Source organism: Pelophylax lessonae, assembly GCF_965119305.1.
Source record: "Pelophylax lessonae genome assembly, chromosome: 3".
Classification (NCBI taxonomy): domain Eukaryota; kingdom Metazoa; phylum Chordata; class Amphibia; order Anura; family Ranidae; genus Pelophylax; species Pelophylax lessonae.
In genome coordinates this window covers 13,793,059-13,808,549 of record NC_138770.1, presented here as the reverse complement: position 1 = coordinate 13,808,549, position 15,491 = coordinate 13,793,059, and the positions used below count along the sequence as shown (strand labels likewise).

The 15,491-nt window shown below is 44.1% G+C and overlaps 3 protein-coding genes across 3 annotated transcripts in view; 2 read left to right on the top strand and 1 right to left on the bottom strand.

Moving 5' to 3' along the window:
* LOC309548715 (uncharacterized protein) overlaps positions 1 to 6,151 on the top strand; it is a gene marked incomplete at both ends in the record, with an annotated part of 346,981 nt that extends 340,830 nt beyond the window's left edge. Inside the window, 2 exons of the mRNA XM_082248671.1 lie at positions 1,310 to 1,539; positions 6,114 to 6,151. Of these exons, the coding sequence (XP_082104797.1) occupies positions 1,310 to 1,539; positions 6,114 to 6,151 (268 nt within the window). The remainder of the gene's footprint in view (positions 1 to 1,309; positions 1,540 to 6,113) is intronic.
* LOC309548714 (uncharacterized protein) overlaps positions 1 to 8,158 on the top strand; it is a gene marked incomplete at its 3' end in the record, with an annotated part of 357,939 nt that extends 349,781 nt beyond the window's left edge. Inside the window, exons 4-5 of the mRNA XM_082248670.1 lie at positions 7,770 to 8,041; positions 8,152 to 8,158. Of these exons, the coding sequence (XP_082104796.1) occupies positions 7,770 to 8,041; positions 8,152 to 8,158 (279 nt within the window). The remainder of the gene's footprint in view (positions 1 to 7,769; positions 8,042 to 8,151) is intronic.
* LOC309550227 (uncharacterized protein) overlaps positions 1 to 15,491 on the bottom strand; it is a 1,381,219-nt gene that overhangs the window by 1,315,918 nt on the left and 49,810 nt on the right.

Here is a 15,491-nt window from a genome sequence, read left to right as displayed (position 1 = left end):
TGGGGGGGGGGTGGGTCTTACATTTCTGGGGGGTCAGTTGTTGCTGGGTGAGATCTACTGTTGAGGGAGAGGTCTGTTGTTGCAGGCTGATGGAGAGTCTATTGGTGCTGGCTGTGCGGAGATCTTTTGTTGCAGCCAGGAGTCTATTGTTGCTAGGGGGGATTTTGTTACAGGTGCTTCATTGTTGTTAGGGAAACTATTGATACTGGTGGGGGTCTTTATTGTTACTGGCTGCAGGGAATCTATTTTACAGTTTTTCTTGTTATCATTACCAAATCCCATACAAATTACTGAGCAGCACAAAATGATACCTGGTTCAGTATTGTCAAAAAGGGCAGTACTGGGAGGTGGGTAGGGGATGAAACCAAAAAATGGTGCTTGGAGGTGGGTAGAGGGTGGAACCAAGTAATGGTGCTTGGAAGTGGGTAGAGGGTGGAACCAAGTAATGGTGCTCGGAGGTGGGTAGAGGGAGGAACCAAGGAATGGTGCTCACAGGTGGGTAGGGGTGGAACCAAGGAATGGTGCTCAGAGGTGGGTAGAGGTGGAACCAAGGAATGGTGCTCGGAGGTGGGTAGAGGGTGGAACCAAGTAATGGTGCTCGGAGGTGGGTAGAGGTGGAACCAAGGAATGGTGCTCGGAGGTGGGTAGAGGGTGGAACCAAGTAATGGTGCTCGGAGGTGGGTAGAGGGTGGAACCAAGGAATGGTGCTCGGAGGTGGGTAGGGGTGGAACCAAGGAATGGTGCTCAGGAGGTGGGTAGAGGGTGGAACCAAGGAATGATGCTTGGAGGTGGGTAGAGGGTGGAACCAAGGAATGGTGTTCGGAGGTGGGTAGGGGGTGGAACCTAGGAATAATGCTCAGAGGTGGGTAGGGGCAAAGAAAGGGGGAGTTCCTGCACCTATTCTCTGAGAAAACAACCCCTGATAATGAGTCACCTATTTGCTTGATGTGGCCTTCATGAGCTTAGCCATATGAGTTGTCATTGGAGGATGCTGTGTCCCTAAAGGGTATACTCAATCATGATAATTGGATGTGTCCTTGGGGGGGTTGCAGCATCTTCTGATGGTAACTTCATGTGTTGGTCTTGTTCTTCAGGTATATATATCTGTCTGCAGTTACAGCCTGTGAACTTGCGTTAACCCTTGCCTCTCTTCCAATGCAATGGAAGTTGGAATGAAAAATATTGATTCTATCCTAAAGAATAATAGAGTAATGGTCAGAGGTACAGGGTGACCCTGTCTTATCTGTCTAAAATAGTGGACTGTATATAAATTCCATGCTTTACCACCAATGTCCGTTTCTGGTTCTAGCTCTATCTCAGACACACAACATGTGGGCTACCTGACCAAAGCAGAATTTTCTGTCGCCATTCCTTGGACAGATTACGTATTAATACGGCCATCTTTGTCCAGAGCTCCAAAACTCCTTGCCTCTTCTCCCGATCCAGCTTCCCAACCGGAGTCAGATCCCGATATGCCGGTCCTAGAGGATGCAGAGCCAGGAGGGAACGGAGAGGATATCGATGCCGTACTGGAAGAAGGTGCACAGAATTTCTCTCCCCCACATTATCATTATAATGAAGAAGGACCTTCACACAACATGCTTGCTAACGTTGAAAAGCTCATTTCCTCTGTCTGCAAAATCCTTGACATTATACCAATGAGAAGAAGATTGAGATTCTGGCACTCCAAATGGTTTATGTTTCTTCAAATAAGCGGATGCTTAGGGGGGGTGTGGACATTATTCTCCTGTATTAAACCACTTCCTGCCCAACGACCTCATATGACGTCATGGACTTTGAGTGAAGATATCTGGATGATGGGTGGAGCTACAGGCATCATTCACATATCTTCTTTTTCTGCAGATAATTCCCTGCACTGTAAAACCAATCATATGGGCTGTTCAGCCGCTTGATTGTTTTTACAGGTGCCACTCTCCAGAAAGTAAAAAATATATATATATTTTTTTTTTTCAAAGTTGTCGGTCATTTTTTGTTTATAGTGCAAAAAATAAAAACCACAGAGGTGATTAAATACCCCCAAAATAAATCTCTATTTGTAGGAAAAAAAGGACTTTGATTTTATTTGGGTACAGCGTCGCACGACCGCGCAATTTTCAGTTAGCTTAACGCAGTGCCGTATCACAAAAAATGGCCTGGTCATGAAGGGGGGTAAATCTTCCAGGGCTGAACTTGTTAACTGACAGTTACGCGGTCGTGCGATGCTGTACCCAAATAAAATTGATGTCCTATTTCCCCACAAATAGAGATTTGTTTTGGGGGTATTTGATCTCCTCTGCGGTTTCAAAGTTTTGCGCTATAAGCAAAAAAGAAAACAATATTTTTTACTTTCTGCTATAAAACATCCAATAAAAAAAGTACAAAAATCAAATTTCTTCATCAATTTATGCCAATATGTATTCTACTACAGGTTTTTGTTTAAAATAAATCTCAATAAGCGTATTTTAATTGGTTTGCGCAAAAGTTATCTCATCTATAAACTATGGGATATTTTTATGGAATTTTTTTTTTCTAGTAATAGCGGCGATCGGTGACTTACAGCGGGACTTTATTGCGGCGGGAAAATCAGACACTAACTGACACTTTGTGGGAACCAGTGACACCAATACAGTGATCAGTGCTAAAAATATGCACTGTCACTGTACTAATGACACTGGCTTGGAAGGGGTTAACATCAGGGGCGATCAAAGGGATAAATGTGTGCCTAGCCAGTGTTTGTGTATTGGGGGAGGTGCTTTTACTAGGGGAAGGCATGGATCAGTGCCTCTGCTTTGCAGGAACACAGGATCTATGCCTTCCCTACTAACAGAACGGCAATCTGCCTTGTTTACATAGACGGATTGCCATTCTGCCTGTGTACCGAACGATCAGCGGGTGCCGGCGGACATCGCGTCTGCGGGACCTGCTGTGTAGAATCACAGTGGTAGTGAGCCGCTGGCAGAGCGCACTTGCGCACACTACCTGGAAGTGCAGGATCACGTCTATATATGGGGTTCTGAGCAGCACGGCTGCCCTGTAGCAATAAAACTGCTATAGGGAGGTCGGAAGTGGTAAAGACTTTTTTCTTTCACACCCCCAAATTTTGAGTCCCCCAAAATTACATTCCAGACTCTGAATACTCTGAAAAACGCAATAAATTTTGCGCAAACCAATCAAAATACGCTTATTGCGATTTTTTTTACCAAACATATGTAGCAGAAAACAAATTGGCCAAAAATGTTAAAAAATTTTGATTTTTGCATTTTTTTGGGGAATTTCATATAAAAAATGTGAACAATATTGTTATTTTTGCAAAATTGTCTATTTTTTTGTTTATAGCGCATGATCAAAAAATCGCACAGGTGATCAAAAGAAAGCTCTGTTTGTGGGAAAAAAAGGGCTTTAAATTTGTTTAGGTACAGCGTCGCACGACCGCGCAATTGTCCGTTAAAGTCACGCAGTGCCGAATCGCAAAATAGGGCCTGGTCAGGAAGGGGGTAAAATCTTCCGGGGCTTAAGTGGTAAAATCAAAGAAACCAAAAAACAACTGTGCGAGGTCAACCAGGAAATAAATACCAAACTGTTAATCCGAGCATGCAGCCTGGCTGGCCAGGAAAGGGGGGGGGGGTGAGCGTGTGATGGTAATAGGCAGTAAAATATTTCTCCCCCCTTGGTGGGAGTGGAGATGACCCATCTATAAGGATATACAGTACATATACACACAGCACAAGGCCGTGTTCACCCTATGAGACATTTCTCAGGGCTGCAGTTCCTCTGAGCTCCACAAGGTGGTGATCTCACTTCCACCCAGACAGGAAGTATCTATAGAAGACAGGAAGTAATGTAAATTGTAGACAGGAAGTGATGTCACAGGAAGTGATGTCAAGTATAAAAGACGTTTTCGGGTGAAAGGTGAGTTGGGAGGAAGTAGAGAGGAGACATTGCTGGACGTGGTAGCAGACAAGGTAATAAGATCTTATTTTCTGTTTACACCCAGCAACCCCCCCGTCATGTCCGTCCTCTTCCTCCATAGTCACTGTGACGTCTTTTATCTCCAGCAGATGATGATACACACATATATAGTGTGGAAACCTAGAGTAACCCCTTCAGGGTCAGAACATTCCTCCACTTACGGGGTCAAAAAATTCTCTTCATTCTGGAGATTTGTCACCTTTCCCACCAATCATCTTCTCACCTTAGCAGTCTCTTGTAACGAGGGATGAGATTCGGATTTGGGTTCTCCTGAAACTTGCCCTTTCACACCCTTCCTCTGAAGATACAAATATCCCTATGCCTCACTATATTAACCATGTGCCCAGGATCGGCATGGTGGATGGAGTGGAGGGTGATCAGTTCTCAGATCTCCTCTCTGGTGAATGAATCCAGAAGAGATGAGCATTTTATCACTTCCAGGTTAAGTGCCATCATTCCCTGGTCACAGTAGTCAGTGAAAAAGCTGGTTGATCCCGATCTGTATTTCATCAGCTTCACTGGGGTCCATAGATGGCGTTGGAGGTATAATAGACCCCTAATGTCTCCTTAAAGAGGACCTGTCATGTATATTACGCTGTCACAAAGGGGGGTATTGGCCGCACACTAGAGTGAGAGCAATGATTCTGGGGCCATTATTACCGGGTTTCTCTAAACGAATGACCTGTAGGCGCTTGTCACGGGGTAACGTGGCAGAGCCTGATGTAAGAGGAGTGGCTTACCGGGTAACTGGTGTGGCACAGGTTCACCAGAGGCGCGGAGTATAAAGCCCTGTACACACGTACCGATTGTCGGCCGTAAATATTCGGCCGACGACCGATCGGCCGATTGTAGGCTTGTTAGTATGATGCTTCCGACAGCCGACAAAGCACTTTCGGCCGAAAAGAATCATTCGTGTAGGCATTAAAATTTTTGTTGGCCAACACCAGAACGGCCGATTGTTCGCCAGTCAGTACAGAATTCGGCTGACAATCAGCAGATTTGCAAGACTGGGCATGCTCAGAAAAGAAAAAACACAAGGAAAGTTAACCATCACATGACATCACTTCTGCAGTCGGCTGCTGTTGGCCGACAAAATTTGTGTGCAGTCACGACAGTTTTCAACAGACACGACAGCCCTGGACAAAAGACGGCCAATTGTTCGGCCGTCTTTTATAGCGTTGTCTTTGCACCATGTTGGGTAGCGAATTTAGACACTATTTCATGGGGACACACAGTTTTAAGAGTTGACATAATTGTGTGCGTGTGTGTGGGGGGGCGCTTTGTTTTTACAAGCATAACATGCAGATTTTATCGTGTGTGAAAATGTAATTTTGTTTAAAGCCCATCTCTGGGGAAACAAAAAATTACCAAAACCCAAATGAGCATTTAACCCTTGTATAATGGGGGCAGCCCCACTTCAAGGGTTACATGGTAATTTTGGTGTAGGGATCCAGTAAAAGCACTTTTACTTATCTGATCCTCTGATCCCTCAATACGGACATTCTCCTCTATTCCCTACACTCTGGCAGTGGACTGTCCATCCTCCTGTCCAATCAAGGGCTTTGGGCTCTGCATTGGTCTTGATGGTCTCAGATAACCTGTGACCACTCTTTATAAAAAGATCCCCCTAATTAACCCAATCTACATGTTCCAATTCCCACTAGGGGCAACCCGCCTATAACCCCTTATATCCCCATCCTAATATTGTCCAACCAATGCAATCCAGATAATTCTTCATTATCCGTCTACAGAGAAACCTGCATAGATCACATGACCACCACACCATTGATAATGGAGGAGGATCAGAGTCACATGACTGAGAGGTTATTAAGCCACACCCTGGAGATCATCTACCTGCTGATCGGAGAGGTGAGGAGGATTTTGGGAGGTCACATGACATCACTCTTATATATACAAAATTGCAATATATAATCCACCACGTGATAACAATTCAAACAATAATTGATAAGTGTTCAAACATGTGCTAAGTCAACACCGTGACCACACATAAAAGTCCAAAGAAAATATCCAAAACTCAGTAAATTGTCCACCGGGTGAGATACAATATAAAACAATGAAGGTAATATGCTGAGTCTACAGCCTAATGACACAAATTGTCCAATATATCTGTTGAACAAACTCAGTCTTTGTGCAACGAAAAGATGATGATGTGAAGATGTGATGAAAATAAACTGGTGATGAAGTGATCACGACAAGTTGGTGACAGTTTGCCACCACCTTCTAGATGTGCTTCTTACCAGATAAAAAATGCAAAAGGGCATATAAATGATCGCTATTGAGAAACTCCTGATATCACCTCAAGAAACTCAGGGTGAATCAATTATCCCTTCACCAAATGTTCAGACAGCTCCTTACCAGATGTAAAGAAATGGAGAGCATTTCAAAAATGTTCCTTTTCTTCCTGTACTGAAATGATGGGAAAGTTTCTCCTGGCACTTGTCCTCAATTTACCATCCACAGCAATTCCACCTGCTAAGTGTCCTGTGTCCAATGGGCCTTTATGACCAATATTCCCAGAAAGCACAAGGCGATCGGCTACTTATCCTCTACTTCTAGGCACTTTTTTCTCCTTCTCCTGCTCAGATCCACTTAGTCATACAAAAAAAAATCCATTTAGACAAGAAATCTTTAATCAGGGAGGCTGTAGAGAAAGCCTGGTAGTGGAGGGATGGGGAGGAGAGTCTGGTTTGTATCCTGTGCGCTCAGCGGTTCTTTCTATGGATTCCTAAAGTTCTGCTGCAGCAGGATCCTCTCTTCTTCTCCTTCTTGTGCACTGCTTGACTCAGCTGACTCCTGTGCTCGGGATGCAATGCTGCCTGCATCCTGAGCACAGGAGTCAGCTGAGTCAAGCAGTACATACATTCATTTCCACACATTGGATCTTGGTAGCAGCACAACTTTATTATTAGCGCACTTTTTTCAATTTTTCATGACATCACTCTTACCTCTATTAATAAAACACAGACCTGACCAGAGAGGTGAGGAGGAATCTGGGAGGTCACATGACATCACTCTTATCTAGTCTGGTCAAAAGACCATGTTCTTATTATAGACATGTAGATGATGTCAGATGATTGATATCGTTTTATCTTTCTCCTGATCTGTAGGATTATGTTGTAGTGAAGGAGTCTAGTGGAGAGCCAATCTCAGGGGGATGGAGCAGGACTCAGAGCCCCACCGTGGTGCCTCCACCTCGTTCTCCGATACCTGAGAGGAACAGAGAGCAGAAGATCCTGGAACTGACCACCATGATGGTTCATCTGCTGACAGGAGAGGTGAGCGGTGCTGGGACATTATCCAGTAACAGACAAGGGATGTGTCTGGATGGTGACTGTATCATTGTGTGTGTCAGGTTCCTATAAGGTGTCAGGATGTCACTGTCTATTTCTCCATGGAGGAGTGGGAGTATTTAGAAGGACACAAGGATCTCTACAAGGACGTCATGATGGAGAATCAGCCGCCCCTCACATCACCGGGTAAGAGGAGACTTTATTGTAAAGGAGAGAGCAGTACGGAGGATCCACCTAGATCCCCCATCATCTGATAAACACATAGAAACAATGTATTCAGTCAGTGTGTGTGTTTCCTACAGATGGATCCAGTAATGGGAACCCACCAGAGAGATGTCCCCATCCTCTGTATTCCCGGGATTCCACACAGGAAGGTCACACCATCCCTCACCATCATCAGGTAGATGAGGAACAATCACTGATAGTATTATTAGGATCTGTACATTATCCGCATTGTTACAATTGATGTAATTTTTATTATATATTGAGAGTGGAAACCTGAGAGATTCTAAAGTTGAGGTTAAAGAAGAGATAAAAGAGGAGGATGATGAGGATGGGGTGATGAAGGAGTCAGAGATTCTAAAGGAACACAAAGATCTGTACCAGGACACCATGGTGGAGTCATCCAGCTACAGAAACCCACCAGAGAGATGTCCCCGTCCTCTGTATTCCCGGGATTCCACACAGGAAGGTCACACCATCCCTCAATGTTACAGGGTTGGTGGATTGGAGCATCTACAACATGGACTTATGGGAAGGATGTGTTTTTCTTTTTTTTGTTTTTCATAATATCACAATATTAAAGCTTATAACTTTCAGATGATATTCTCTCTCATTTTCTTGGTTTAGAGTGGAGATCCAATCGATATAGAATTTGAGGTTAAAGTAGAAAAAGAAGAGAGGTATGTGAGGGATGATCAGCAGTCTATGGAGGATGGAATAACGGGGACATTTATAGAGGAGGACACTCCTACAGAGATCAGCACAGGTGGGTCATTAACACTAAATACATACATGACATAAATACATGTAATCCACCACTGATTACTGAATACCAATATTATGAGTCCTGACCCCTGCGCTATATACTCTATGTTGTATTACAGACTTCTGCTCTAACCCCTCTACCGACTGCTACAGTATCTCACAAAAGTAAGTACACCTCTCACATTTTTGGAAATATTTTATTCTATCTTTTCATATGACAACACTGAAGAAATGACACTTTGCTACAATGTAAAGTAGTCAGTGTACAGCTTGTATAACAGTGTAAATTTGCTGTCCCCTCAAAATAACTCAACACACAGCCATTAATGTTTAAACCGCTGGCAACAAAAGTGAGTACACCCCTAAGTGACAATGTCCAAATTTGGCCCAAAGTGTCAATATTTTGTGTGGCCACCATTATTTTCCCCTCTTGGGCATGGAGTTCACCAGAGCTTCACAGGTTGCCACTGGAGTCCTCTTCCACTCCTCCATGATGACATCACAGAGCTGGTGGATGTTAGAGACCTTGCACTCCTCCATCTTCCATTTGAGGATGCCCACAGATGCTCAATAGGGTTTAGGTCTGGAGACATGCTTGTCCAGTCCATCACCTTTACCCTCAGCTTCTCTAGCAGGCCAGAGGTCATCTTAGAGGTGTGTTTGGTGTCGTTATCATGTTGGAATATTGCCCTGCGGCCCAGTCACCGAAGGAAGGGGATCATGCTCTGCTTCAGTATGTCACAGTACATGTTGGCATTCATGGTTCCCTCAATGAAGTGTAGCTCCCCAGTGCCGGCAGCACTCATGCAGCCCCAGACCATGACACTCCCACCACCATGCTTGACTGTAGGCAAGACACACTTGTCTTTGTACTCCTCACCTGGTTGAACCCCACACACGCCTGACACCATCTGAACCAAATAAGTTTATCTTGGTCTCATCAGAGCACAGGAGATGGTTCTAGTAATCCATGTCCTTAGTCTGCTTCTCTTCAGCAAACTGCTTGCGGGCTTTCTTGTGCATCATCTTTAGAAGAGGCTTCCTTCTGGGATGACAGCCATGCAGACCAATTTGATGCAGTGTGCGGTGTATGGTCTGAGCACTGACAGGCTGACCCCTCCCCCACCCCTTCACCCTCTGCAGCAATGCTGGCAGCACTCATACGTCTATTTCCCAAAGACAACCTCTGGATATGACGCTGAGCACGTGCACTCAACTTCTTTGGTCGATCATGGCGAGGCCTGTTCTGAGTGGAACCTGTCCTGGTAAACTGCTGTATGGCCTTGGCCACCGTGCTGCAGCTCAGTTTCAGGGTCTTGGCAATCTTCTTATAGCCTAGATCCTCAGAGAGTTCTTTGCCCTCATGTTGAACTTCCAGTAACCAGTATGAGAGAGTGCGAGCGATAACACCAAATTTACCACACCTGCTGCCCATTCACACCTGAGACCTTATAACACTAACGAGTCACATGACACTGGGGAGGTAAAATAGCTAATTGGGCCTAATTTGGACATTGTCACTTAGGGGTGTACTCACTTTTGTTGCCAATGGCTTAGACATTAATGGCTGTGTGGTGAGTTATTTTGAGGGGACAGCAAATTTACACTGTTATACAAGCTGTACACTCACTACTTTACATTGTAGCAAAGTGTAATTTCTTCAGTGTTGTCACATGAAAAGATAGAATAAAATATTTACACAAATGTGAGGGGTGTACTTACTTTTGTCAGATACTGTATACACATAATATGGATTCTCTTATTTACGCTCATTTCATACCAGCTGGACATTTTATATCTGATGAAAAAATCAAACGAAAATGGAAATAAATTTCTTCCCCCAAATCTGTAGACAATAAGTGGGAAATAATAATCCAATCTGTGCAATATCACCGCGCCGTGTAACAATCAGACTTACAATTCAAAAATATGAAATCTATTAAACAGTGTCAGGAAATGAATAAATAGTAATGTGATCGTCCAATAAGAGGATAGAAATGTGTGTCATGTGACACGTGTCATCAGTCAGGGCCAATATAAATGATAAAGTGCGAGTGCAGAAATTGCAGATGAGAAAGGTGCTGGTGGTCACTTCCCCTCACCTTCCCATCTGACTCCTGTGTTACCAGCGAGTCCCACAGATCCCTTCCCCCTCTAGGGATATCGCTCACTCCTTACCTCCTTCCTCTTCCTCCACGGTATATATGGGGCGGGGGGGTAGAAAATAACACCCCCTCTAGTGCTCTCCGTCTATCTGCTTTATTCAACATTAAAATCCAAGATGATAGAATTACAAAGCCGGGACTTGAGCAGTGCGGACTAAACAAGCTTCAAAATGTGATCCTTCACTCCGATACCCCTTCCCTGGGATGGCCGAGATGGGACGTCCCTGCGCAGGCTCCGCCCATATTTTGTATCCTCGCCATATATACCGTGGAGGAAGAGGAAGACTTATTGTCTACAGATTTGGGGAAAGAAATTTATTTTCATTTTCTTTAGGGCTGCATTTTATTTGTTTTTGTGTTTAGTGAAAGAAACTTTCTGAATGTAAGCTGCCATTGGGTGAATGTTTCTGTGAATATTTATACACCATTCTTTACACTACATGATTGTACCAATTTATTATTTATTTTATATCACATTTTATATCTGATGATCTGATTGGAGGACAGACTTTTACATGGTGATAATAATGTGATAACATCCTCCAACTTTGGAACTTTAAACAGAAAGTAATAATGAGGGAGGAGTCAGTAACCCAATGATGGTGGTCTTCAGGATCAGTCCAGTTTTCATCTTGGTTGTTCTCCCCCCATCCTCACTCTCTGACCTCTGGTGGGGCTCAGCCCCGCTGTTATTCATGACTAAATCATGGACTAAATAAGGAAGTCCACGACTTCTTGTGTTGGTAAGATGGCAATGAGTGATAGAGGGGGTGGAGACACTCGTCCTATAATCCCCTCATCACTGTCACTCCTATAAAAGACAGTTCTCGTTGTTTCCTCACTCTCTGACTAAGGTCCATGAATAAAGAAATGAACTGGTAGGAGATCAGAGGACCCATTTACTAGTTACCTTGAGGGGGGAATTGTAAGATCCTCAGAGACAAAGCTGCCTAATGTGGGCGGAGTCCTGGTTTAGGAGAACCAATCTGCTGATGTCTAGTAAATAATCTTTTTATTTCTATTTTAGTAGATGGACGGGAGATGAGGAAAACCTCAGAGGATTGTCTCACTTTGTCTCCAGACTGTAAAGTAGAAGATGAGGACATCACACAGTATAGTCCAGGAGAAAACCCGGCTACCTCAAATGTCCATCCGGCACCACACAGTGTAGATGGACCATCGTATTCCTCTTATCCTGAGGAACCTCAGACTGTGAGGGACAGTGCCGGACCATCGTATTCCTCTTATCCTGAGGAACCTCAGACTGTGAGGGACGGTGCCGGACCATCGTATTCCTCTTATCCTGAGGAACCTCAGACTGTGAGGGACGGTGCTGTCCTTCCACCAGATAAGAGGTTCTCCTGTACTGAGTGCAGGAAGTGTTTCAGTTTTAAATCCAATCTTAATGTGCATAAAAGATCTCACACTGGTGAGAAGCCGCATTCTTGTCCTGAGTGTGGGAAATGTTTTTCACAAAAGTCATATCTTTCCACACATCAGAGATTGCACACTGGTGAGAAGCCGCATTCCTGTCCTGAGTGTGGGAAATGTTTTTCACAAAAGTCATATCTTTCCACACATCAGAGATTGCACACTGGTGAGAAACCGTATTCCTGTCCTGAGTGCGGGAAATGTTTTTCAGATAAGTCCGCTCTTTCCAGACATCAGAGATTGCACACTGGTGAGAAGCTGTATTCCTGTCCTGAGTGTTTGAAATGCTTTTCACAGAAGTCTGATCTTTCCAAACATCAGAGATTGCACACTGGTGAGAAGCCGTATTCCTGTCCTGAGTGTGGGAAATGTTTTTCAGAGCAGTTCAGTCTTTCCAGACATCAGAGATTGCACACTGGGGAGAAGCCGTATTCCTGTCCTGGGTGCGGGAAATGTTTTTTAGATAAGTCCGCTCTTTCCAGACATCAGAAATTGCACACTGGTGAGAAGCCGCATTCCTGTCCTGAGTGTGGGAAATGTTTTTCACAAAAGTCATATCTTTCCACACATCAGAGATTGCACACTGGTGAGAAGCCGTACTCCTGTCCTGAGTGCGGGAAATGTTTTTCAGATAAGTCCGCTTTTTCCAGACATCAGAGATTGCACACTGGTGAGAACTTGTATTCCTGTCCTGAGTGTGGGAAATGCTTTTCACAGAAGTCTGATCTTTCCAATCATCAGAGATTGCACACTGGTGAGAAGCCGTATTCCTGTCCTGAGTGTGGGAAATGTTTTTCATTGAAGTCTGCTCTTTCAAGACATCAGATATTGCACACTGGTGTGAAGACGTATTCCTGTCCTGGGTGTGAGAAATGTTTTTCAGATAAGTCCACTCTTTCCAGACATCAGAGATTGCACACTGGTGAAAAACCGTATTCCTGTCCTGAGTGCGGGAAATGTTTTTCACAGAAGTCCCATCTTTCCATGCATCAGAGATCGCACACTGCTGAGAAGCCGTATTCCTGTCCTGATTGCTGGAAATGTTTTTCACGGAAGTCCCATCTTTACAGACATCGGAGATCTCACACGGGTGAGAAGTCATATTCCTGTCCCGAGTGAGGGAAATGTTCCGCACTGAAGTCCTGTCTTCCTGTACATCAGGGGTCCCACACAACCCTGGAGGTGTATTAGTGCCTTGAGTGCGGGAAATGTCTTCAATACGAATGTTGGTGGACATATGGGGAAGAAGTACACCCTGATATACACCTCAGATATACTCCATGGCTGATCTTCATCATGTAAGAAACACTTCATAAGGAGATCAGAGATCACCAAAGACATGGATGAAGTGTTGTCCCGTGTTGGCCATTTATAGCAGGAGAAAAATAAAAATGGAGTCCTTACCTTTCATTGGCTGAGTACATTTTGTGCGGGAAGATTTCACAAACACTTACAGATCTGGTTGTTATAAATGTGTTCATGAAATGTGACCCGCATTCCCCCAGTCATGGTGAATTGGGATTTCCTATAATGGTCAGTTCCATCTAGTGGCCATAATGTGCTTTCCTGACAGATGTCCATGGCCGCATACCTTTGGGTAGCCCCGCCCTCACCCCCCCCCCTAAGACCCTACCCCTATAAATGTACAAAATAAGCCAATGGCTGCATTACTTTTTTGTCCTCCTCACTTATAGGTCCATTTCTGTATGAAGTTTTCCTACCTATTGGAAGTATTGGTCGTCGGGTCTGGTACTGGGCAGCTGTGCGGATGTCAGGAGCTTCCTTTGGTATTCAGAAGTCTTCCAGGATGTCCCGAGTGGTCATTGAGTCCCCAGCTATCAGTGGGGTGGTGTTATGGCACACATATGTAGAGGATCCATGCCTGGAGAGTGGGCCCTGCCACCGGCGGCCATTTGCATTGGCTGGGAGCCCAGCTTCTAGCGGGTGGCCATTAAGTGTTAGACACTTGAAATTTGTTTCGGTGCGAATACAAATCCCGACATATTTTTGGTTATTCCTAGATTCGGATGTATCCAAATCTCCAAATTAAATTGTAATGAATTTTGTTGAAATCTGTTAAAATTTGTTTTGTTTATTAATTTTCTAACGAATTCCAACTTTTCAGAACGATTCGAATTCGGATCAGTCAAAAAAAAACAATCGACCGATGCTAATTCTGTGTGAAGAAATAGCTGGTTGTTATTCAGCAAGCCGGGAAGCCGCCCGCCCGCATCCTTACCAACCATGACTCATCAGCTGTCAGCGGGCTTCCCCACTGACAGATGAATGGAAAGAAAAGAATGCCGGCATTTCCCGGCAATAGAAAAAAATTATGTGCTCCCCCGACCCCCAGTCCATACCAGGCTCTTAGGGGCCAATATTAAAAAAAGGTGATGTAGACAGGTGGCCCCGCCTCTTACCAATGTAAATGCGGAACCTGCAGTAGGCAGAGGGCCTCCATGATGGCGAGAGTGTCTTTTTTTTATTTTTTTGGGTGCGGCGGGCATTGTGATTGATGACAGATCTACATTGGGGAAGGCTGGTTTTTATTTTTTAATAAAGAATTTTTTAAAAATTGTGTTTGTGTATTTATTGCTTTTTGACACTTTTTTTAGTGAATAGGTACAGGTACTATGGTCCCGATTCTCATTCACATGGGGGGGGCAGGATCTGGAGTCCCCTTGGTAAAAGGGGCTTTCAGATTACGACGAGCCCCCTGCCTGCAGACCCCCACAACCCCAGGCCACGGTTGTGGGAAAGAAGCCCTTGTCCCCATCAGCATGGGGACAAGGTGCTTTGGGGTGGGGGGGGCAGAACTGCCACAAAACACCCACCCCATGGTGAAGGCATGTGGCCTTGTATGGGTTAGAAGGGGGGGGCACTCGCTTGTCCCCCTTTTCCTAACTTGCCGAACTGCATGCTCAGGTTAAGATCTGGTATGGATTTTGGGGGGACCCCACGCCATTTATTTTTTTTACATTTTGGCATGGGCCTGGTAAAACTCTCATTTTTTTAATGAGAGTCCCAACATCCTATCTGTTCAGAGAAATGGAAACTACAGATGTTCACAAGGAACCACTGTCATATGTGTTGACTTTAAAGGCACAGCATGAGACAGATGACAACTCCATGGATTTATCCTAAAATAACATTTATTGATTTATCTAAAACCAGATCTCAATAAAATGAGGAAACTGGCCCCAAACTGAGCTCAGCTCGTACACAGGAGATCAATGTCTCCTACTAATTTCACTCATGTACATCATACATATATAAGGATAAGTTGGTATATCTCATAAGGTTCGTGTAGGTATAGATATTTCCTCTCTTCACTTAGATGTAACATTTAGTGACGGCCATGTACTTTATTACTGAATATATCTTATTACTATTATAACAATCTCCTTACTATATGGATATTTTTGTCTCAGCTTTTTTTGTATACATGTCTGCATCATATTTGTTACTGATGTCAACATTTGTATCAATTACTGTATGTATAATAAATGACTACGTTCAGATTCTATTTTTGTATATCTTAGTTGATGACCTGCCTCAAGTCCTACGACCTCTGTTTTCTGTTTGCATTAACCATTAGGGAGGGAGTCACGTCACTGTGTTTGCTTTG